The sequence below is a fragment of the Strix uralensis genome, chromosome 4, assembly GCF_047716275.1.
Source record: "Strix uralensis isolate ZFMK-TIS-50842 chromosome 4, bStrUra1, whole genome shotgun sequence".
Classification (NCBI taxonomy): domain Eukaryota; kingdom Metazoa; phylum Chordata; class Aves; order Strigiformes; family Strigidae; genus Strix; species Strix uralensis.
The window spans coordinates 82,780,721-82,805,198 of record NC_133975.1 but is presented as its reverse complement, the minus strand read 5'-3'; the positions used below and the strand labels follow the sequence as shown (position 1 = coordinate 82,805,198).

At 39.5% G+C, this 24,478-nt stretch overlaps 1 protein-coding gene across 9 annotated transcripts in view; it reads left to right on the top strand.

Moving 5' to 3' along the window:
* Positions 1–24,478, top strand: part of DCLK2 (doublecortin like kinase 2) — a 99,200-nt gene that overhangs the window by 42,241 nt on the left and 32,481 nt on the right. For 7 of the 9 annotated variants that reach the window (XR_012628820.1, XM_074867483.1, XM_074867488.1 and 4 more), the window contains 4 exons: positions 5,269–5,371; positions 7,320–7,421; positions 8,724–8,768; positions 18,638–18,732. Coding sequence is in view for 7 of the 9 variants with exons in the window: in XM_074867483.1 (XP_074723584.1) it covers positions 5,269–5,371; positions 7,320–7,421; positions 8,724–8,768; positions 18,638–18,732 (345 nt within the window). In the remaining 2 variants the exon portion in view is untranslated. The remainder of the gene's footprint in view (positions 1–5,268; positions 5,372–7,319; positions 7,422–8,723; positions 8,769–18,637; positions 18,733–24,478) is intronic. The other 2 variants (XR_012628821.1, XM_074867484.1) reach the window with 1 other exon arrangement.

Genomic DNA, 24,478 nt, shown 5'->3' with positions numbered 1-24,478 from the left:
GGAATGTATCCTCTGCTTCTTAGATTCAGAGGTGGGAGTAGGGTTTGGTGTAAATTACATTTCTAGGCCTGTGTGATGGTAATGGGAAAGGGAGTTCTGTATGAATCACACAATTTGTATATTCTAGTCCAGTAGCTTGACATAACTGAAGAAGTATTTTTCTGGAAAGAGCAAACTTCTTTGGTTATAAATATTTGTCAGAAATTATGTATTTTAAAAGATAAATATGATGGGTGTTTGTGACATTAAAACACTGCACTAGTAGACAGGAGGGGATCAGGAAACTGATTTTTCAAACAGATGTTTTTCTCTCCCTTCCCTTTCCAACACCCTGTTTTCACATTTTGACTTGCATTTTTGTGCATTCCTGTGAGTTTGTGCTTCTTTTTTTTTTTCCTGTTTGTGAACCACATTTTTGTGCTTTCAGCTGTGTGATTCTGAAGTGGTTTTACCATTAATGGTCTTGCAAACTACTGTTAGTCATGCCATTTCTGTAACATAATGCTTATTTAGTAATATGTACCTCTGTTAGGGCTTTGTGTTTTTCTAAAAACATTATCCATTCAGTGTCCCAACATTTCCTCAAATGGGCAAGGGGGAAGTTTTATGAGGAAAGACTGCTTTTTTCGTAACAAGCAATTCAAGTTTTGAATCATTGATCATTGAGCCTCATGCATACTTGTTTGGGTTTCTTGCAATTGAAGCCAATTAAAATTTAATTCTCCTGCTGTTGCTTGAATTATGTTGTCCTCTGATCTTTAGTCTAATGGTGAACAGAGCCTTTTTGAGCCCATTGGGAAGCAGTGGTGCCCAGAGTCATTTGCACATCATCTCAGAAAGCTAAGGTGGGAGTACCAGTGAAAGGATTCTGTCCAAACAGACACATAATAATGCTCTGGGTGACCCCACTGAAAAAGAAAATATAATACTGACATTCAGTTATAATGTTTCTGAGACTTCTCGTGCATTTTTGCTTTTCCCTCTTTGCTTGTGTTCCTACTTGTAATTTTAAGTCATTAGAAGTATTTTTAAAGGACTGAGTACAAGTCAAATCCAGTCCCATCCAAATATGCACTACTCTGCTGTGTACAGTGACATATTTTGAACAAAAACAGTGCAACAAGACAACCTAATAGCAGTATGAGTTGTCAGAGGAGCACCAATAAGTCACTTTTTATTCTAAGTAAAGGGAAGGCAGTGAAGTTACCAGCAGAACATAGGCAATACATTACTAGGAAAGGGTATTGTACTTAGAAATAAATAGTTTAACACATTTTTTAAACCTGTTAATTGAAACATCCAGAGTTAACAAGATAACATTTTTCTAAAGTGTTCCTAAAACAGTTTTTCAAAATATATTTCACTTTCCTGTGTGGGAGAAAAAAAAAAGAATTCAAGGAAGTGTGAAACTCCTTTGGTGTAAGCCTTTGTAGTGTTGGCTATAATGATAAACCCTATAAACTTCCTTGTGCAGCTCTGTATATGCCTTCCATTTAAAAAATCAGATTTAAAATAGAATTATTTTTGCCTGTGGACGAACAAATCACATTCATCTTGTTCTTTTAAAAGAGCATTATGTGTGATAATAAAAGCCACAGACAGGAGAGATGTTCTGATTGAGCTTTATGGCAAGGCTGCCGATGGAAAGCATGCATTTGAAGTAGCTGTACAGAGTTTTTGTGGATGTAAACTAGGAAGTGGCCCAATCTGAACCTCAAAAATGACCTAATGACTGTAATTGAAAAAAAGCTCTCACCACTATTGAAAATCAGATCTCATTTGGGTGCTTAATCTCTTCAAGGTGTCTAAAGCTTTTTACATTTTCAATTTCATGCATAGAAACTCACAGCATCAGGACTAGCAAGAGGATTGTTACTTGAATGAATGACTACGTATTTGACTATTTTTGCTATGGTACACTTATATGCACTTTTTACTTTAAAAGACATTTTAGGAAATATTTTGAAGGACTGAACCAATGCACCAAATGCAGCAAAACAAAGAATGGGTAAGGTATAGAAACTTAGTAGAAAGAAAAACAGCATTTGTTGTACACTAGTTTGACAAACAAAATTTTGATCCCTAACTTACTGGAATGACTGATGTGCTATTCATACGTACAAGTTCTACTGCTAATGAAACTCTAAAAAAAAAAAAAGCCAAAACCATCAATAAGTGTTCAAATTTTTTTTTTTTGTTTTTAAATTTCTAAACTGATTCAATCCTGCTCAAAGCTGTAAAAAATTGCTATGTGATCTAAGTATAGATATTCTTTGAAGCAGAATTGTGTGATTTGCAGGTTAGACCATAGCGGACCTGCAGCATTCAAAATCCCATGCAAACAATTTATCAATTTCAGCTTTCCCTTAATATTTTTTTAAATGCTAAGTAAGCAAAACACTGTTATCATTAATTGAAGCATATACATTAATTTCAATTCTGTAGGAAATGAAGACTGTTTATTTTAGCGTCTGTTTGCACATTGGGAGCTGCTCCTTTGACTTTTATTATGATAAAGGCCTAGAAAAATAACCATTAGATTGTACTTTTAGAAAAACAAGATTTTCACGAACATGATTTTAAAAATACTTCCTTCACCTCATAATATGTGGTTATTTGATATTGGTAAGTTCTAGCAGATCTTTATTCCTTGTTCAATACACTTTTTCAATATTTTTTTTTTTCTTCTTGTGTATTTTATGCATAGCCAATCTGGACTATCTGCAGGGAGAAGGAGGACTTCCAGTATTCAGGGCTAGCATATAGCTAGAATCTATGTAAACCTTTCTCATACTTGCATTTATCTGGCTTCCAGTTCAGTGTAGTTTAGTATCTTTTACAGTAAGCTAAAGTCTGTCTTGGTCCGTGACTGACAGACCCCCTCCCCAGTAACCATTTACAAAGATTTTAAGGCATATTTCTAAAGGTACTCCTGTCATCTTTTGTGCACAGGTCTGACCTTTCCTTTGTAGAATTGCACTGCAGACAACAAAAGGATGATGCTGCATACAGTTATTTCCCAGAGTCTAACATAAGACCTGTCATTCTCTCCTCTCTTACTCTCAGCTCAGATGTTAGACTGGATGGCTTAAGGGGTGAGGGGGAGGCTTTGAATCAGAACAGAAAAATTAATTTTAGGTTCTGCTAAATCACATTATTTAACTTGAACCTGCTCAAAACAGCACTGCAAGGGCACTGGAGGCACGAGTAGAGCAGTGATAGGTAGGCAAGAGCTTGTGGAAATGGCCCCTGGTTTTGGGGACCTTGAGTGTGAACTTGTTTCTCAGAACATCTCTGCCTGTGTCCAGCAGTGCTACTGGGAGGTGTTCTGAAAGCTTTCTCATGGCTTTTCCTGGAGTGGTGGGTTTGCGTTGGTTGCTGGATTCCTGAAATCTGTGGAAATGATAATGAGTACTCTTATTAGTAGAGACAGTTATTTAGTAGAGAGGAATAAACACCATGGTAGAAAACCTTCCCTTTTGAGAAGAGGAGGCTGAGGGGAGACTTCATCGCCCTCTACAACTCCCTGAAAGGAGGGTGCAGAGAGGGGGAATGAGTCTCTTGACCCAAGGAACCAGCGATAGGACAAGAGGGAATGGCCTCAAGCTGCGCCAGGGCAGGGTCAGACTGGCTCTTAGGAAGTATTTCTTTCCAGAAGGGGTTGTTGGGCGTTGGAATGGGCTGCCCAGGGCAGGGGTGGAGTCCCCATCCCTGGAGGGGTTGAAGAGTCGGGTTGACCCAGCGCTGAGGGATCTGATGGAGTTGAGAACGGTCAGTGTGAGGTTCGTGGTTGGACTAGATCATCTTCAAGGTCTTTTCCAACCTCGATGATTCTGTGATTCTGTGAATCTACAGCCTTTTGAATCCAGTTATCACTGCCTCTTCAGTTAACCAGAAGCAGCAGTTTCAAGTACAGCTGAAAATGTCTCTCATCCATGAGAGCAGATCGTCATTGCGATGGTAGGATGACAATAAAAGGATTCTGGCGATGGCTCGAGTCCTTTGGCTGCGTAACACAGTGACACAAACGCTGAATACTGCGTGTGGCACAGCGGTGAGGATCTTGCTGTAAGGGCACGGGCTGTTATTCCTGGGTTAGCTGCCATGACAACTGCACGGCTGGCGAGTGCCCCGTGTGGGTGTTCTTACAGAGAGCTGAGGGTCATTGATATTCTGAGTGTTTCTCAGAATACTGCAGGCAGTAGAGACCCCTTCCTGCCAATGTTTACAATTATCATAGCGGGTAAAATATGCAAATAGTGTTGACAGATATCTGGGAAGGAAAAAAGCCAGTTTCCCTAAAAACAGTTTCTTATTTTACCTTTTTAATTACATGGTTTTACCAAATGGTTCCAACTTTCTTAGCTTCTACATAGCTTTTATTCCCAGATCTCATGTGGATGTGCAGTGTTAAAAAGAATGGGGAAACAATTACACAGTAAAATTTCAATCCATTTACATTTCAAAAATAGCTTGTTACCTGCAAACTTTTTTTCCTTACAAGGGAGTTAGAATGAGTTCGGTGAAATTTCTTGTTGTCGCATTTTTTGTTTTAATTGTTTTTAAGGCAGGCAGTTGCTCCTTCACAAGCTGACTTTTATTGGCTTTTGAGGAGTGAGGTTTTTTGCAGGTCCTTGGTTTTGTGTTTTTTAAATAATGTCTAAAACATTTTTCTTTCTGATAGCCCCATCCTTCTTGAAAACATTATAACATCATTACTGGGACAGTTAAGAACAGACAGAGCTGCAAAGGGCATGAAAGGGATTCTATATGTCTTTGTTTCTTGAATATGGAATATCTTTTAATAAAAGGGAGAATTAATTTTTTTTAACAGGACATTAAAACATGGAAATTAAATGCCTTGGAGCATAAAATAAATTTGTAGATGCAATCATTTTAACTTGACAGATTTTCCCACAAGCAATTAGTGTAAGAGTACAAGAAGCTTTGATATTTGAGTAGTGTTTATAGCCAGTCTTGTCAAAGTCATCAGCATGTGTGGGTAGTTATTGGCAAAAATACAGGTGTTAAATGTGTTTTTGGAGGTGAGGGACAGTCATATTTTACATTCTTGGCCCTGAGGTTTCCTGGACTACTGGGAGAGCTGAAGTACTTGAGAACTGGAATGTTTCTGTCGTTATAAAACAACATTATGGTATCACTGGGAAAAGGAAGACACAAACTTATTAATTGTCGCTGACTAACCAGAGATTTAGTATTTGACGGTACTGCATTTGTTTATGTTGCTTTGTATATTTTGCTGTCAAGGTGACATGCTTGCAGGACTTCTTTGGAGATGATGATGTCTTCATTGCATGTGGGCCTGAGAAATACCGGTATGCTCAGGATGACTTCGTGTTGGATCACAGCGGTAAGACTGTACATCCTAAACCCACTGAAATAGTCAACTTAATTGAGAATTCTTCCCCCTGCTCCTCCCAACCCTGCCCCACTGTTCAATCCTCAAGTGTGTGATTTAGGAAAATATACATGGGAATATATGGATTAAAAAGTTTTTCCAAACCATCATCTGGATTCTGTAAGCCTGATAAATGCACTAACAAACCTGATCTATTTTCTTGGAAAACAGACCCCTTCTAAAGTTACATGAAAACTAGCATTGAATTTGAAAAGGTTCAATCCTGGATCTAATGGATCTAAAGTCTGTTAAAAACATGCACTTTTGACATCTGTGACTGTAAGATGATTTCCATATTGCTGTCTTCATGAGATTTTTGAAAAATCACATATGTAACCACACTCATTTCAGGTCTTGAATTGTCCTGCTAGACAATTCACACATTCCAGTCTTCTCTGCTATAGACCAAGTGTTTTTTCTGTCTATATTGTAGACAGCTTCTACAGCTGTAGGATCACCCTGATTTTCTTTTATGAAAAAACTGATCTTTGGTAAAGAAAATTTGCCCTGGCAAGAATCATTGGATTATTTAAGGAGAGTTTCAGATTGTGAATAAAAGGGGGTTTTTTTGCCTTCCTCTTGGGTAACTGAAAGCAGAAGCACCTGCTGTTTTTCTAGTTCTTACAAACACCATAATTTCTTTACAAAATCTTCAGTTATATCAAGAAGTATAGGTTTACATCTAGCCACTGGTCCATACGTTTGGATGGATGGAGGATTCATCTGGCTCCCATTCTGTTATTGCCAGCATGCTACTTTTCTGGAACTGCGTGATTATGTTGGTTCAGCTAGTGTGGAGGTGACAAGAAGGGTATTTTTTTTACATAATTTTAGGCTAGCTAAGATACGATTTTATTCTTGTGCAGGAGTGGAAGAGCATGCTTGCGTTAATTCACACTACAGATCCCAGTCTGGGCAAAATCATAATTTCCCTTGGAGATTTTAAGGCCATAAGTTTGCTTTTTCCCCTTATACTATGCACAGACTAATTGGGTTCATTTCCTTTCTGAGAACCCAGTGATGGGGGGGGGGGGGGGGGGGGGCAGGGGGGGGCGGGGGGCGGGGATGTTCTCCCTTTGTCTCTTCAGCTTCGGTGGTCCTTTCTTTCTCTCATAACTCTGGGGGTCTTAATGGACAAAAGCAGGTTAGGTACAGAGTGGAACATGACTTGACTGGCAGGGCATGCAGCTCTGCTTACTATTTTTGATGGTGATGTGGCATCGCAATGATGGCATTGACATTGTAGTGATGAATAACAGGGACAGAATTAGGAGGGAAAGTTTTATATGATTCCATTGGGAGTGATTTGCTAACTATAGGAATTAAAATGTTTCCAAAATGTCAATGCATGTATGCCTATTGATTCCTTTCCCCTTTAGGTTGTCCTTTATTTAATGACATATAGGTGATGGTAAGTGGCAGTGATCTATTGTCTCAGCCTTTTGGAAACAATAGACGTTTTTCACCTCTTTAGAAATTGGTCACCACATCACTTTCTTGCAAAAGAAGGTAAGTGGGGCTTGCTGTGCAGGTGCCTTATATGAAGCTGCTGTTACATCATGCAGGATTTACTGAGTTATCAGAACCACCTTGGCATCAGCTGACTCTTTACTCCTTCAGTTGTGCATAGGTACAAACTTGAATTATAGTAATAATCCAGCTTGAAGACATGAAGAAATATTACATGCAGAATGTTACATACAGCATTTGAGTAGCTCTAATATGTTTATGTGGTATGTAGGTTCAAGTTCTGAGGTGCTTTTATAACTTTGTTTCATTCAGTTGGGCAAGCATGTTTAGAAAGCATGGATGTTCATTTTCTGGATAATAAACAGCAACAGTACTGTTTGGAGGAAGCCTGTACAGTGAACTGTTTGTCAAAACTCTACTTTCTTTCTAGAATGCCGTGTTATGAAGTCCTCTTATTCCCGATCATCTGGCATGAGGCATACTGGCTCCAAAAGTCCAGGACCTTCACGTCGAAGCAAATCACCTGCCTCAGGTACTACTTCTAGGAAAGAGCTGAACACGTTATATACATGAAAGTTTGAATATGTTTAATGGGGTGAAAAACTGCTGGCTCTGTCTGAAATAGATGTGGTGTGCTTTGTTTCCTGAGGGAGAAAAAATGGTTTTTCGGTTTGTCTCATAGATTTAATACTATTTTATAATAAAATTTGCATTTATTTTTGAATCCGGAGAAGGAATGTGGTTTCTAGTTTTAATTAACAGGCACAAAAAGCTTCAGTTTATGAACATCAGAATAATTCGTGCTAATTGTACATTTGGGATGTAACACTTGATTTTCTTGAAGAGTGTTAACTACAGGATGGTTATGTGGTTAAATTCATGTTCATTGAACTAGAGTATACCCTTAAGTGTTTTGAATTTGAAAGGTTTCTCCTATATAAGCCGAATATTGTCAGAAATGCAGGATTTTGCTGTTTCAATTAATTTAGGAGATGTTCTGGAATGTTATTGCCCATTAACAGAGAAATTTTTTTCTTCTTCTTGGACTTAATCTAATTTCAAAGAAAAGTTTTTTCCAGCAGTTTGGCTGACACCATATGTTCCAACCATTGAGTCTTTTATGCAAATAAATAGAAGGGAGAAACTTGGGTTTTTTTACCTCTGCATTTAATTTCTAAATACAATAAAACGTAATTATTTTTTTTTCCACTCAGACCTGGAGAAGTAGCCCTGAAATAAAACTATTGAATCTGTAAATATATGATGGTCTATTTTGAATGTAGACATGTAAGCTCCTGTGCACGTATTCAAAACTGCAACATGTTCCATATTCTCATTTCCATATCAATATTTGTTTTGCTTAATTGATGTTGGCTGAAGTAATTGTATGTCTTTGGGTTCTTTCAAAGTGGAATATATATCCTTTGTTTATAAAGGTTGAATATTTAACTGAAAAGCTTCAAAGAAGGATCACAGTAGCAAGAAAAATGTAGCATGAATGGCAAGTTTCACAATTGATCTCCATCTCATGCAATCTTGTTAACTCCAATGAGATTGCATGGGATATCTTCCAACAGTGAATTTTATGCAAAGTACTCAGAAATCAGTGCTATCATTTCCTTACTTATTTGTAGTTAGACACCCCTTTGGTTAGGTTAATTTGAAAAATTTATTCAAAGTGTCTGGTATTTATCCTTCTATTTACTTGCCATTTTTTCCTCAGGTAATCTTTACTTATCTTTATTTACCCTTCTTCCTTTCATCCATGTTCAGAGCTGTTTAATAACTTCTTTCCTTAATGTCTTTTTCCTTTGTGTCAAATATATGAGTACAGTAAAGAGGGGTGGCCACTACTCCAGTGCTTCAGCAAAATCCCCAGGTGAGCCATTACTATTATGGCTGTATATCACTAGTGTGTCTCCTCCCTCTCCATTTATCTGTATACTTTTTGCTGTATTTGTGAATATTTTCAAGCTTGGAACACATGTTTTGCATTCGGTGAACCAGAGACGTAATCGATGTAGTCTTTTTGTTGAAGTAGATCATTTGAGTGAAATAATACAAATGATGCTTTATAGTTGTTGGACATCTGTGAATGGTGCCAAAGTTAAATTTGTAAATGTATAATTTTGACTACAAGTAGAGGAGTATTCTGAGGAGCAATACATTTGTATGTGTATTCTAAAGCATATTATAATAGAAAATTTCAGCCAGCGCAAAAAGACAGGGTTAAGAGTTGCTGAAAAAAGTGCAAAACCACGTGTCGTAATTTTTAATTTTATTTTCAATTTCTTACCTTCCTTTGTTTTCTTGTGTTATTTCAGCCTAAGTTCTAAAACACCAAGAAACCTCTTTGAACTTTCAGTTCAAAGTGAAAGTATCTCTCAAACAAGTAACGTGCATTTTGATTAGCAAAGTTGAGGCTTTGGACAATACTAGAAGTTAACAATTTAGAAGGTATTCATAGGTTTTTCAGTTTTCAACATTCCAATACGCTAAAGAATTGTAGCCTAATATGTACTACTTAAAGAACAACAGAGAAGTTTGTTTTTTCTGTATATTCAGGCTGCTATACATGTCAAAAGAAACCTCAAAAGATCTTATACTTAGAAAATAGATAAGAAAGGTAAGTCTTTCATATACGTGAAATAATCAGCAAGTCAATAGCAGCGGACAAGTTTGTGACAAAAATTAACACAAATTGCTTTTGTAGTTTTTTGAGTAAAAAAAGAAAAAAAGTGTTGCTGTGCGAAATAGCAGTGTCATGGTTTAACCCCAGCTGGCAACTAAGCACCAGGCTGCCCCCACCCTCCAGCAGCATGGGGGAAGAGAATTGAAAGGGTAGAAGTGAGAATAATTTAATAATTGAAGAAATAATAATAATGGTAAGAAAAAGGAGAGTAACAGAGAGAAATAAAACCCAAGAAAGACAGGTGATGCAAAGGGAAACATTTGCTCACCACAAACTGATGGATGCCCAGCCAGTCCCCCGAGCAGTGCTCCCCCCACCAACCTTCCCCCCTAGTTTTATTACTGAGCATGATGTCATATGGTCTGGAATATCCCTTGGGTCAGCTGGGCTCAGCTGTCCCAGCTCTCTCTCCTCCCAACATCTTGCACCCCCAGCCCACTCCCTGGCAGGGTGGTGTGAGGATCAGGAAGGGCCTTGACTCTATGTAAGCACTGCTCGGCAGTAGCTAAAACATCCCTGTGTTACCAACACAAATCCAAAATTTAGCCCCATCCTAGCTACTGTGAAGAAAATTATCTCTACCCCAGCCAAAACCAGCACAATCTCCACCCCTTATTCCATACCATTTACGTTGTGCTCAGGTCTCACACTATCTAATATGTTCTCATTACCCACCCCCCCCCTTCCCATCCTTTGATTATAATACACAGATATCATTCACTTAGTCTATGGACCACCCCTGTGAAATGTCTGATAAATGTCCACAAAATGTCCACTGACTTCATTTAGTCCATGACTTTGGGCTCCATCTGTTATGGTGGTCACTCAGGACAGAAGAGGTGGTGTGTTGCCTGGAGTTATTGGGCACCAAAGCCAGCTCAGGTTGGGTCACTGCTGCACTCACACTGCTTCTTGTAAAGCTCGTCCTCTATTGCTTTAGGTGGTTCCTGCTATGGTAATTCCTATAACATGCAACCCAAATCATGGGTTACAACAATTTAAAGGTATATCCATTACAGTCTCCACCCTGGTCCCTTTGGGCCAGGTTATAGGGTTTAACATTGCAGTGAACTCCTTCCCTTTCTCCTGCTATAGTAATTCCCATAACATGCAACCTAAATTATGGATTATTTTCCCCCAGGATTAAATCACTTTAGGTACACATTAGACTCCCTGATTCTTCCACATTACCCACCAAGTACACCAAGGTCCTTGAGCAAAAACAATCCCACAAATAGGTTTACCCTTTCCTGAGGAAGGAATATGACAGACTGTTTTGCCCAACAAGTTCCTTGTATGTACTGCAGGGACCTTACCTCCTTCCACAGCATGCAGGAGTTTTGATTGGGCAGGGCCAGATTGACTGGCAGATCTTCTAGTGTTAACTAGCCAAGTGGCTTCTGCTAAATGTGTATTGCAATGCTTGAATGTCCCAGCACCCATTGCTGTCAGTGTAGTTATTAACAGTCCATTTTCCCAGAGGCTGGTGCATGATAGGGGATGTGATACACCCAAGTCAATACCATGCTTCTTGGCCCAGGTGTTTGTGAGGTTGTTTTTGAAATGAGTCCTGTTGTCTGATTCAGTTCTTTCAGGTGTGCTGTGTCACCATAAAACTTGCTTTTTAAGGCCCAAGATAGTGTTCCGGGCAGTGACGAGGGTCACAGGGTATGTTGCCCACCATCCAGTAGTTGCTTCCACCGTTGTAGGCACATGGTGCTTGCCATGGCAGGTTTGTGGTAGTGTGATGTAATCAATCTGCCAGGCTTCCCCTTATTGATATTTCAGCCATCGTCATCTATAGCAAAAAGGCTTTAGCTGCTTGGCTTGTTTGATTACGGTGCACGTTTGACATTTATGGACAACTTCTGCAGTGGCATCAGTAGTCAAGTCCACCCCTTGATCACAAATCCATTTGTACGTTGCATCCCTTCTAAAGTGTCCTGATGTCTCATGGGCCCGTTGAGCTATAAATAGCTCACCCTTATGATCCCAGTCCAGATCCACCTGAGCCACTTCCATTCTAGCAGCCTGGTTTACCTGCTCATTGCTTCAGTGTTCTTCAGTGGCACAACTCTTGGGTATGCGAGCATCTACGTGACGTACTTTTACAACCAGATTCTCTACCCAAGCAGCAGTATCTTGCCATAATTCATCAGCCCAGATGAGTTTGCCTCTGCACTGCCAGTTGGTCTGCTTCTATTGCTGTAGCCACCCCCACAGAGCATTTGTCACCATCCATGAGTCAGTATAAAGTTCTCCTTCAGCAATATCTAAAGCCAGCTGGATGGCTTTCGCCTCTGCAAACTGACTCAGTTCACCTTCTCCTTCAGCAGTTTCTGTGACTTGTCGTGTAGGACTCCACGCAGCAGCTTTCCACCTTTGGTGTTTTCCCACAACATGACAGGATCCATCTGTAAAAAGGGCATATTGCTTTTCATTTTCTGGTAATTTATTATTCAGAAAGGCCTCTTCAGCATGAGTCACCTCCTCTGGCAACACTCCCAAGTTTCGGCCCTCTGCCCAGTCCATGATCACTGCCAGTATTACTGGGCCATCAGAATTTCCCATTTGAGCACGTTGCGTTGTTATCAGTGCAACCTACTTACTCCATGTAGCATCAGTTGCATGGTGTGTGGAGGGGACCCTTCCTTTGAACATCCAGCTGAACACAGGCCATTGAGGTACCAAAAGGAGCTGTGCTTCAGTACCAAATACTCCTGAAGCGGCTCAAATTCCTTCATATGCTGCTAATATTTCTTTTTCAGTTGGAGTCAACCTCAAGTCTCCCCAGGTGCTTTCTGCCAAAAGCTCCAGGTGGGGCCGTTATCCCTGGCTGAGGTGTAAAGCACATTTTTCATATCTTGTCCTGCCTGGACTGGTCCAAGTGCTACTACATGAACTATCTCCTATTTAATTTGTTCAAAGGCTTCCTGCTGCTCAGGGCCCCGTTCAAAGTTGTTCTTTTTCCAGGTCAGTTGATAGAGAGGTCTTATGATCAGATCATAACTTGGAATATGCATTCTTCAAAAATCCGTGACACCTAAGAAGGCTTGTGTTTCTTTTTTGTTAGTTGGTGGAGACATAGCTGTTATTGTATTGATCACATCCATTAGGATATGATGATGCCCATCTTGCCATTTTATTCCTAAAAACTGTTTCTTGTGCAGATCTTTTGACCTTACTTAGTTTTATAGCAAAACCAGCTTTTAAAAGAATCTGGATTATTCTTCTCCTCTTCTCAAACACTTCCTCTGCTGTGTTGCCCCATGTAATGATCTCATCAATATACTGCAGGTGTTTGGGAGCTTCACCTTGTTCCAGTGCAGTCTGGATCAGTCTATGACAAATGGTAGGGCTGTTTCCACCCGTGGGGCAGTTGATTCCAGGTGCACTGGATATCCCTCCATGTGAAAGCAACCTGTGGCCTGCGCTCTGCTGCCAGAGGGATTGAGAAAAATGCATTAGCAATATCAGTTGTCACCTACCATTTGGTGGCCTTTGACTCCAGTTTGTATTGGAGGTCTAGCATGTCTGGTATGGCAGCACTCAGCAGTGGTGTGACTTCGTTCAGGCCTCTATAGTCCACTGTTAGCCTCCACTCTCTGTTAGATTTTTGTACTGGCCATATGGGACTATGAAGGGGTGAATGAGTCTTACTGATCACTGCTTGACTCTCCAGTCGCTGGATCAACTTATGGATGGGAGTCTTGATTGGTCCAATATTGTCACCAGTGCACTGTCATGGTGGCAGTTGGCACCTGCTGTTCTTTAACCCACAGCAACCCCATCACAGACAAATCCTCTGAGAGACCAGGCAAGCTAGAGCTCTTTTAATCTGCTCTGTACTCAAGGCAGCTATACCAAAGACCCTTTCGGGTCTTTTGAAGTACCCTCTCCTGAGGTAGTCTATGTCAAGGATACATAGAGCCTCTGGACCAGTCACAATAGGATGCTTTTGCCACTCATTCCCAGTTAGGTTCCCAGACAGTTCTTGAGATCCTCCCATCACTCCAGAAATACAGATGGATTCTGCCTCTTTGTAATCTAATGGGATTAGAGTAGACCGTGCACCGGTGTCCACTAGAGCTTTATACTCCTGTGGGGCTGATGTGCCAGGCCATCAAATCCACAGAGTCCAGTAATCCTGGTTGTCCCTCTCCTCTGCCTGGCTGAAGGCAGGACCCCTCTATTCCTGGTTGGAGTCTTCATTACTTGATTTTTGTACAAAAGTCACTTCATCAGGGTCAAAAGTATGATCTGCCTCACAGACACTGAAGCGGTAATTTTCCTGGACGGATGCTTTTTGGCCATTGTTTTTCCTTGCAGTTCTTGTACCTGAGCTTTTAGTCTCCAGGTAGGTTCATCATCCCACTTCCTTATGTACTCCCTCATGGTCGTGCAGGAAGAACCACAGGGTTGCACGTGGTGTGCACCACCGGTACCCTTTCCCTCAAAGAGAAAAAAGCTGACTCTTAATAGTTGAGGCCTTGGTTGGAGTGTGTGAGGAAGACCTATGCTTCTCAGCTTGCTTGGACATTTTTTGGGTCAGTCTGTCCACAGCTGAGAAACAGGTCCACATGAAGGAACCGAGATTATCTTTGTATTCTTGGAGCTGTCTGGTCAGTTCATCCATAGTTGGTGCCTCCATGTCTGTCCAGCCCGTTATTGCCAGGGTGTGGGTGTATGACATCAGTACATTTCATACAAACTTTCGCCACATGGACCATGTGCACCAGATTTCATCCAGGTCTTTGGATGACTGGGTGTCATCTAGGTTATTACAGATCACCTCCAACATGACTAATTCCCTCAGATACTGGATACCTCCCTCAATGTTGGCCCATTTGCTCTGGGAGTTTGCAAGTTCTTACTTAAAGGGGTACCTGTCCTTCACACTTGGTGGGAGTCACCGCCAAAGACTGAGGACTCTGGCCTTTATTCCAATCCCTTTGTCAATGTCCTTATCCTAAGCAAGGCATCCTAGTTGCCGGGCTTCCTTACCCCCTAATTCCTGACTACTGGCCCCAGTATTCCAGCATCGGAGTAACCAGCTGAGAATTAGCTCACCTGGTTGACAACTAAAATATTTTTGCATATCTTGCGCTCACTTGGGGATAGGGATCAGGTGGTTTCTGTCTCATTTATGCTTTCAGTCTCTTCCTCCTCCTGTTCTTGTGACTGCTCTGCTGCAGAACAGGCTGCCTCTTCTCATTCTTTCGCCTGCTTCCTCTTAGGAGAAGCTTCTTCATCACTTACTAAATGAGCTGACTTCTGCTTCCATCATTTCTTTTTAGTTCCAGGGGCAACTGATATAGTGTCTGGTTTTGCCATAGTGTCTGTTGGTTTGTTTTCTCTCTCTTCTTCCTGAGGGTGCTGCATAATATCAATCAGTGTTGGGTAGATGCTGGCCAGGGCCCAGCACAGTACGGTAAGTTATGCCTCTTTGGAATAGCCATGGCATTTTTCTATTTTTTTTTTTTTAAACATTCTTTCACTTGATCAGGATCCTGTAGTTGTTTGGGAGGAATGTTCCAGACCATTGGAGGTGAGAAGTTCTCTAGATACATACCCATATTCTCCCACATGCCATGCCACCCATGACCATAGTCTTGTAGAGTCTGAGTCATATTCCTAAATTGCTTGTTAACCTTAGACAAAACCAAAGCAATATTCCTAAGAAATACCAATAGAAGTATTTTAACCACCCAAGGATGTTCAAGATACTGAGATGTTATTGTAACAAGGGAGAAGATCTCACAGAAGAAGGTAGCGAAGGTGCCATTCTGTATTTCCTTCATAAAAAAACCTCTCAGAGGAAGGACTATAATTGTTATATGTCACCATGAGATGGTACCCGAAGTACAGTAATGGCTTCAGTACAGAGCCCAAATACCAGATTAAGCTCGAGATCAGTGTTTTAATAACAAGTTTCCCAGGCAAAACATCACTAATCACTACAGACCACAACAAACTGCAAAAGTCAACACCAATCTTTAATGCGTACAGCAAAAAAAAAGAGCATGGTGCTGATCAAACTAATATCAAGGACAGATGAATCGATATCATGACCTGCAACTGTTAACAGATTTAAATCCCTTCTAATGTGCTCTGGTCAATCTGTTATTATCTCAAACTCTGTGCCCCATGTTGGGCACCAAACCAGACTGCTGTGGTTTAACCTCAGCCAGCAACTAAGCACCACACAGCCGCTCACTCACTCCCCCCCAGCAGTGGTATGGGGGAGGAGAATTGGAAGGGTAAAAGTAAGAAAACTTGTGAGTTGAGATAAGAACAGTTTAATAATTTAGATAAGATAATAATAAGAATTAATTGTAATGAAAAGGAAAATAACAGAAAGAGAGAAATAAAACCCAAGACAATTTATACAAAGGAAAACAGTTGCTCACCACAAACCAACTGAGCATTGTCCCTGAGCAGTGGTGCCCTCCCCAGCCTTCCCTCTAGTTTTATTGCTGAGCATGACGTCGTATGGTCTGGGATATCTCTTGGGTCAGTTGGGCTCAGCTGTCCCAGCTCTCTCTCCTCCCAGCTTCTTGGGTACCCCAGCCTACACGTTGGCAGGGCGGTGTGAGGAGCAGAAGAAGCCTTGACTCTATGTAAGCACTGCTCAGCAGTAACTAAAACATCCCTGTGTTTCCAGCACAAATCCAAAACTTAGCCCCATCCTAGCTACTGTGAAGAAAATTAACTCCACTCCAGCCAAAACCAGCACAAGCAGTTGGCTGACTCCCTCTAGATGCAAGATTTTTACATCTACACAGGGCCAGTTCCAGCTTTGCCTGTTGTTGCAGTTGTGTACCACCTCACCTGCAGTGGATCTCAGAAGACATTGGCAAATCTGGATCTATAGACAGCTCCTTTTAAATAGGATCCTCGGCAGAACATACCATGTGTTGTAGAATCATAGAAGGACAAAAGTTGGAAGGGACCTTTGGTCATCATCTAGTTGTACCCCAGGCTCAGAACACCACCCCTGTCCACCACACATATCTAAGATATTAGGAAAGAGCTAGAATACTGCCAGCGTAAGCTGCGATGTTCTTCCTTAGACAGTTATGAGAAGGAAGAAGATTATCTTAACCAACCAATTTCGCAGGTACAGTTTAGTGGTTCTGTCAGTGCTTAAAAGGATGATAGTGACTTGGAGAGAGATAAGGATCTCTTACAGCATAGTCCTAAATGGTTATGTTCAGGAAATAGTGACCTTTCTGTGAGCTGTAGAAAAAGAATTCATGACCAAATAAAAATTTTTTTTCTTCTGTAGTAATAGTTGGTCATTTGGAAGCAAATTCTTCTACTGAAGTATCTCATTTTTGGTCATGAACTCTAGAGCTCAGTATTTTTTCTAATGGTTTGAGCAAACTGTGTGTGTGAGAAGCAGAAAACAGTAAGATAGCAATCACTAGCCATTTTCGTTGCCATATTTGCAAATTCTTTATAAAACAAGGATGCGTTGATACAGCAGGTTTCAAGGTTATCTGAAACAAAGTGGTGAAGTTTGCAGGAGGGACATATGCTCCTAAATACTTTTAGCTTCTTAAAAAAAAAAACTTAAATAATTCGCCTATTGTTCTTACAGGCAACCCTTGTTAAAGTCAAGACAAAAATCTCCTAAACATTCTGAATACTTCTAGTAGAAGAGACTGAGCTCTTAGTCCTGTAACAGATCTGGGAAAGTAAATCCAAGTTACCAGACCTCAAGGTAGATTTATTCTGTAACTAAACGCTAATTAGTTATATCACACATCAGAGAAAGAGATTTTTTGTGAAAAACAGATTTGTGGAAGTCGCAGTGCAGTCGGCCTGGCCTACTGGCAGATGGACTGCGCAGGCTGTAAAAGTAGTGCTTGGAAGGCATCTTCAGCACTCAGAGAATGTTAGGGCACTAGGTTAGTAGACACTTGTGAAATAAATCCAATAGTGCTGTTTAAAAAGTGATGTATAACCTGTGACAGACCCTGAATATGCAAAGGATATGTGCAGGTGTAACTGTTACTTACTTTGAAGCTAAGTTTCTATTTGCCAGGGTTGCTTTTTTCTTTCTGAAAAAAAAACAATTCTTCACCATGAATCACCTATGAAACCTTTTTAGCTCTTAAATTTCTGCCTAGGATTTTCCTTTCCCGGGAAAAATGAGGTCCAGCTAGAGAGGAAATAATGTCGCATCATATAAGGTGCATTATATTTGTGTATGATGAACAGTGTGCTATTCTGTCTGCATAGTGAAATTCATCAGTTTGGGTTTTTTCCAGAAAAAAAACAAGGACTGACCTAAGTTATATTCAAGTCACCAGAGATATAACATACGTTGTATCAGGCCTCTCTGGAAAACCAGACTTAAAATGAATGAACTCTTAAAGCCAAGAGGGAGGATATTGTGTTTTCACAGACACTTGAACTTCTTGGAAATTCAGAAATAACCTGCTAGCTTTTACCTTGTCGGGTTTTTTTTTCCCCCTAAATCAATATTTTTCTGAACTACTGCTTAAGTTATTTATCATCCAAACAGTTCATACTTCTTGTTTGTTTGTTTTTCGTGGAAAGAGCAAACAAAACAACTTGTGTTCTGTGAAACATTCTACCTAGAAAGCAACGTGTTGATCTGAAAGGGAGAGATGGAGGGCCAAATGAAAACTTTTCTTTATGAAAACATTTTCTTTATGAAAACTTTCTTTCTCCATATTTTATTGTGTGATATCACAATAAATGATATAATTTTAAAAGGCTGTGGCTATTATTTGTCCAAAGCTCTTGCACTGGCAAAGGACAGAATTTGCCTTTTTAATCTTGAGAATGACAATCCAATATTTGTGTGTTTTCTTGATCCCATATCCAGCCACGTGAGTTTTGAGGACACAGTTCTGTGGCATACAAGCGTATAATTTATTCCTAAATGCTGAGGAGTCTGTTTTGTATGCAGACTTGAGTAATAACTTGTCAGAGAGGTATGTTATGTTTAAAAGCAAGCTAGGGTTTTTGACTTCTATTCATTTTTTTTTTTCCATTTTTTTTGCTTTTATTGCTTTGGCCAGTTAATGGAACCCCAAGCAGTCAATTATCCACCCCAAAATCTACAAAGTCCTCCAGTTCTTCACCAACAAGCCCAGGCAGCTTTCGTGGACTCAAGGTAAGTTCAAGAACCATGAAAACCCCTAAATTCCATTTTTTGTTGAATGATGTATTACAGTGATGCTGAAGAAGAAAAAAAAAAACAAAAAGAAAAGGAGTTATAATTCTATAGGGCATCCTTGCTAGTATGATTTTTTTAGCTGAAGTAGAGAAGAGATCTGAAGTAAGATTTTTGTGTTTTCTCTTTGGTTGGCAGAATAGAATTTTCAGTTTAGGAAAGGTGGACGGTGATGGTGGCTTGAATATGCCAATTTGTCCTCCAAATTTTCCATTGTTTCATGGACTGCAGAAAACCCTGCAAGTAATTTATATTGCCTCAGCCTATATAAATGTAGTGTTCTCCTTTGATACCTTACAGTCTTGTAGCATTGCCCAAAATTTCCTCTGAAGCACCCTTCTTCATCCATGGCACGTAGTTTTACCCCTTAATAAGAGTCTCCTGCCTGAAAGCATGTGAGGTGTTCCTTTGGGAGCAGCCTGATGTCTGGCAGATTTTTCTCTGTGTTGCACCAAGAGAATTCTCTTCCTCTCCCACTTAAAAATTGGTAGCATTTACAGTTCTTAGAGGCTGCTCTATGCCTTTCACTCGGTAAAATAAAAGAAACAGTCTGGAGCACAGTTGAGCATCTTACTGCTGCATTTGTGCAGCTGTCCTTTCAAGGAGAATTTTTTTATGAAATCATCAATTGCAGCCTTTCTGAAAGCACACTAGATGGTTCGCACTGATTATTCTGATCAAGTAATAGCTCCCATTAGTGAACACAACAGTTGTGAAGAGGCTGCATAATTCTGTGGAAAACTGTTTTCTGAATTAAGAGACTGGCTAAAGGACGTGATTTGAATAGTATTTAGATTTGGGTTTTGACATGCTAATTGTTACCAAGCCTTTGTCTGGTTTGCAAGGGGTATGGCACTGGTTTCTGCCAGGCTTCTGTGATAATTCTGAGAAAAGATTTTGATTTATGTGTTTAATTCTAGTATATTTTCAGTTGTTTGGTTCACTGAGGCAATTTAGCGTTGATCTCTGCCTTTACGTTGTTGAGCTGTACCATCCCATAGCTTCTCTTTGTCCAAAGCAACACAGATTGGCCTTTTCCCTATAAAGCATTTTCAAGAGCAGAGTAGTAGTTCTGACATTGAAAATTAGAACTGTGTGTCTTAAAATTGTCTGGACAGCTCTGCTGTAGAATTTACGTTGAGGATACCAGTATCATTGGACTCGAGGCTCTCAGCTTGTCTCTGCTATATTTAACGAATGCTCTTTTGTCTGTTTTTAATGAAATTACAAGTTTAGAAACTAGATAATTTGGTTCGTTTTTCTGCACACTGTCTCGTCTGCTTTTAGCCAGTTAAAGCTCCATTAAGGTAGAGATAATTCTGATAGTAACAAGCAATTTTCAGTAAAGTGGACATGTTCTCTTTCCCCTTCACTCTCCATTTCACTGAAGTAGGCTGTTGTACTTTTTCATTTTGGAATTTAATTGATGCTGGATACTAATGGGTTTTCATGTCAAATAATTCATCCTTATATGACCAGAGAAAACAGCAAAACCAAATTAATCATCTCAGACCTGACATGTTACTGAAGTAGCGAGTACCTTTTGCTTTATTCCATTAGGACACATCTGTTCAGTAGGAGGATCCCAGCTGTGCTCCTGAGACTAAAGATAGGGGAAGTTGTCTGCTGAATCTCAGGATAAATTCCAAAAGGATCAAGGGCACTGTGCAGTCACCCTTGTGTCTTGATTATGTTCTAATAGTAATGACTGTTTTGGTGAAGTATCAACATAAAACCAGTAACTGAGAGGCATGGTTTTATGCAAAACCAGATTCTTTTAAGAAACCCATTATTATTTTTTGTAGGATTGATCTTGGCCACTCTGCTGAGGAAAACAGAAGGAAAGCAGGGACCTATTCTATTATTTTAAGGTTACTGCTTTTCCCTATTGTTAAATAATTCCTTGTTGCTAAAACTGCGTCGCTGTGCAGACAAGTAGTCTGTCTTCCTGTGCTTGTATAAAAAAGGTGGTGTGACTACATCTGAATAAAATGTAGATATAAATACCGTGGCAGACAATGAAAGAATAAAGTACATTTCTGAGTTTTCTGTCTTTGGAAAAGCAGGGCTGATTTGTTGTGCAGAAATCATATATGTTTATTTTTGTAGAGCGTGAAACAGTAGCACTTAATAATGGTTTTATATGCGCTTGGAGCAGCAGGAAAAGGGAACAAATCAGGGTTGATGTTTCTTTTTCCTGTAAAGAGCAGACCATTGGAGCAGCTGCACATGGACTGTACTGTAAAAACTGTGTTGTTTGGAAAGCCAGAGCAAAATAAAATATTTGACTACAGATTAGAACCTGGCTAAGCTTTTTGAAGTTTGATGACCAACACAGAGCTTAAGTGATAATGGCAGTCATCAAGGCAGTAAACTTGCAAAAGATACTGATTGCAACAGCAATTTTTTCTCAGTCTCAGACGTCGAGTCTTACATCATATTCTCCGAATACCACTTTTCCTTTAAAGTGAGGTCTCTTTAGTCCCTGGGGATTCCTTCTGCTTCACAACAATTTATAAGCAGAAGTGGAGAAAACTCCTTGCAGGAAACACTCCTCGTGAACAGCTTCTCTTTAAAGAAAAGGGCTTTCCTTCTGTCCTTTTCAGCTCTTCCATCCGGAGTCCCCTTGTGCTATTAATTGTTCAGTATACACAGTAAGCCAGTTTGCCGTCCAACATCCCAATCTTGCAGAATTGTTTTAAAAAAATTGTACTGGCACCTGAAATTATATTGAAGTAAGGAATTTATGCTATGGCTTAATGATAGTAAACAGTACAGAATTTCCCCATAACCCCAGATAAATGACTATATTCCAGTAAATGGCAAATATAGATATCATGCACCCAATTGCATGCTACTATGTATTCTTATTAAAATTGTTTATTTTTAATGTCACAATTTTAGCCTGTAACTAAGCACTTCACTTTGCAGAGGATTTGTTTAAAGGTAAAGATTTAGATATAAAAGTTAACAAGTACGGGCATGAAGTGAAATACTACTCTGTACAATACTTTTGTTTTGAATAAATGTGGTGAGTTTCTTATATTTCTGTTAACTTTTCCACAGAGATTAAAACTAGTGCATGGATTAAGAAATGGTAATAGTGCATTAGGTAGCACAGGACAACTGATTGAGAGGAGTCCTTTTGCTGTTCTGTAGGCAGGTGACAATTGAAAGGTTTAACCTTTTTCTTTGGTTCTAAGTATGCGTTTATTAATACCCAGATATGCGATGCTATTATGGGTACTTTGACTCTTAGCTCTTCCAGTACATCTGTTACTATGTGCACTTTATACCATAAAAATCATCCAGAGGCTAGATTAAATATGAGGTTTTTGGAAAGTGGTGTCATAACTTCCTTATGCTTACTTGGATGTGTTTTATTGTCCCCTCTTGAAATTAAGTACCACAAAGTCTTGTCATCTTTTAAAATGAAAATAAAACAAAGAAGATAAAATAAAATAAAGCTGTACAAATTGAGGCCTTTCTTAGAATCCCAGTTATGCTAAATAGCATTGTGTTTGAATTTGTCTCAATATTACTTTTTCAACTGATTGACCAAATGACCAAAGTGAAAGGACATTAAAACCTGATCCAGCAAATAACTTAAGTACTTGCTTAACTTTAAGCTATTGTGTAGTCCCTTTTACTTCAACAGGGATGTTAATGCACTTAAACATGTGCTTAAGTGATTTGAAAGATTAGCGCCTATCTTCAGTCAGGGTTTTAATCTCTTCAGTTTTGTACACATGTGCTTCTTTTAGCAGTTACATGTTAAAAATATGTACGTGCAATTATCCAACCTAGTGACACAGGTGCAATAGCAGTTCTCAGAGAAATTCTTTAACTGCTGCTTTTGTTGAATTTACAATTCAGCATCTTTCTTGTTCATACAGTGATAAAAAGAGTTGGCTAAATTGTGCTGGTAGGGAAACTGAGGTGTTGCACTTGGTGTCAAGTCTGTTCACCATTGTCAGCCGTTTGCTAAATGCTTTACGTAATGTGATGCAACTCAAAATCTCTTTAGGAAAAGGTTAAATCTTTATGTGGTTCTTCAGTGTTTCTAGAGCAGTGCAACAAAATACATGCCATTATATATGTGCCATATCATGTACGCTCAAATTAATAGTAACAAAATCACTACGTTCTACTTGGCTATTGTATTGTTACAAGTAGCTTCTCAGTATAGTTGGGTAACTAGTAGTTTAGTTTAAGTATCACTTGAAAAATACAAAGTTTCTGTCTTATAGATTGTTACTATTAAGCATTATAATAATAAATACTACCAACATCTCACTGGAAATACTGATTATATAACTAAAATTTCATTTATGTTTGGAATATCTTTTAGCCCTTTCTTACTGCAGTCTTTCAGGGTGGATTACAGTGACACTATGAAAGTGTCCCCAGAGTTCAGAGAATACTTCTGCAAACAGTTAATTCACAATTTCACTGAAATATTCATAGTCTACAGTTAGATTCATCACCAATTTGAATGTTTTCATACAGACAGAGAAAGCTTCTTTGAGAATTTCCTTGGAGGAGTTTTTCTGAAGGTATGAGAGTTCCCATTCTCTTCTTAGCCTTCAGATGAAAGATTACCACAGCAATGCCAGATCAGAACTCAAGAAAAGGTTAACAATATTAGACTTTTTCTTAAGTTTGGCCAGATGCACTTTGAGGATGTTACAGGATCAAATTAGTAACAATAAATGGTTATGTAGGGGTCCCGTATTTCTGCCTGGAATTTTCCAGACACAAGGGTGTGGGTGTGCGTATGTGTTTGTACACGTGTACCATACAGTTCAGAGTCTCTTCAGCACATTATGAATGTGCTGGAGGACAAGGGCAGCACATTTAGTGCATCTGAGACATGCTGTGAAGATGTTGAGCAACCATAGGAGGTCTGACTGAAGTCAAAGAAGCGCTTGCACGTGTGGTACTGAACAATGTACACACAGGACCTTTGTATGCCTAGCAACCTGATGGCAAGAAGGACACCCACAGGAAAAACCTTTAGATGGGTGCTGTAGAAGGCACCATCCCCTGCAGCTGACAAGAAGTTAGGTATTTCCTTCAATATGGAAAAAAGCCCCAAATGTTTCTGCTAACATTCGTGTCACGAGCAATGAATCTAATCCTGAGTGCAAAGTTTTGTCAGCTAAGGTATCATTCTACTTCAAGAGAAAATGGGTTTATATCTGTGGATCCCTCCTCACACACTCACAAGACAAAAAATAAAATCCCACTAGATGTGTAGTTGTCTGGGATTACGTTCTTATGTTGCTGCACATTTCTATTTTAAATACAAGCACTACATTTACATTTTTTCAGGTATACAGTAACATTTTGACTCAAAAGATTTATTAGGAATCTTTGCTACTGGACCAGTAAATATAGCTTGATGAAAATGACTGTCAAGGTGCTGCTTTTTCATTCCCAAATCACAGACTTATGCTCTGATCCAGATTTTAAGGAAATCTTGGGCCAGTCCCTCCCTGCTACTTACACATCACCTTATATTTGTATACCTGTTTCAGTTCATGCTCTTGGACTCTGTGATAGTTTAAAGGCTTTTATGGTTTTTGTTTGGTTTTTTTTTTGTTTTGGTTTGGCTTTTTTATTTGTGCTTTCAATTTCTTATCATTAACTTAAAAGTAGACCACCTGATACAGTGTCTGGCAGG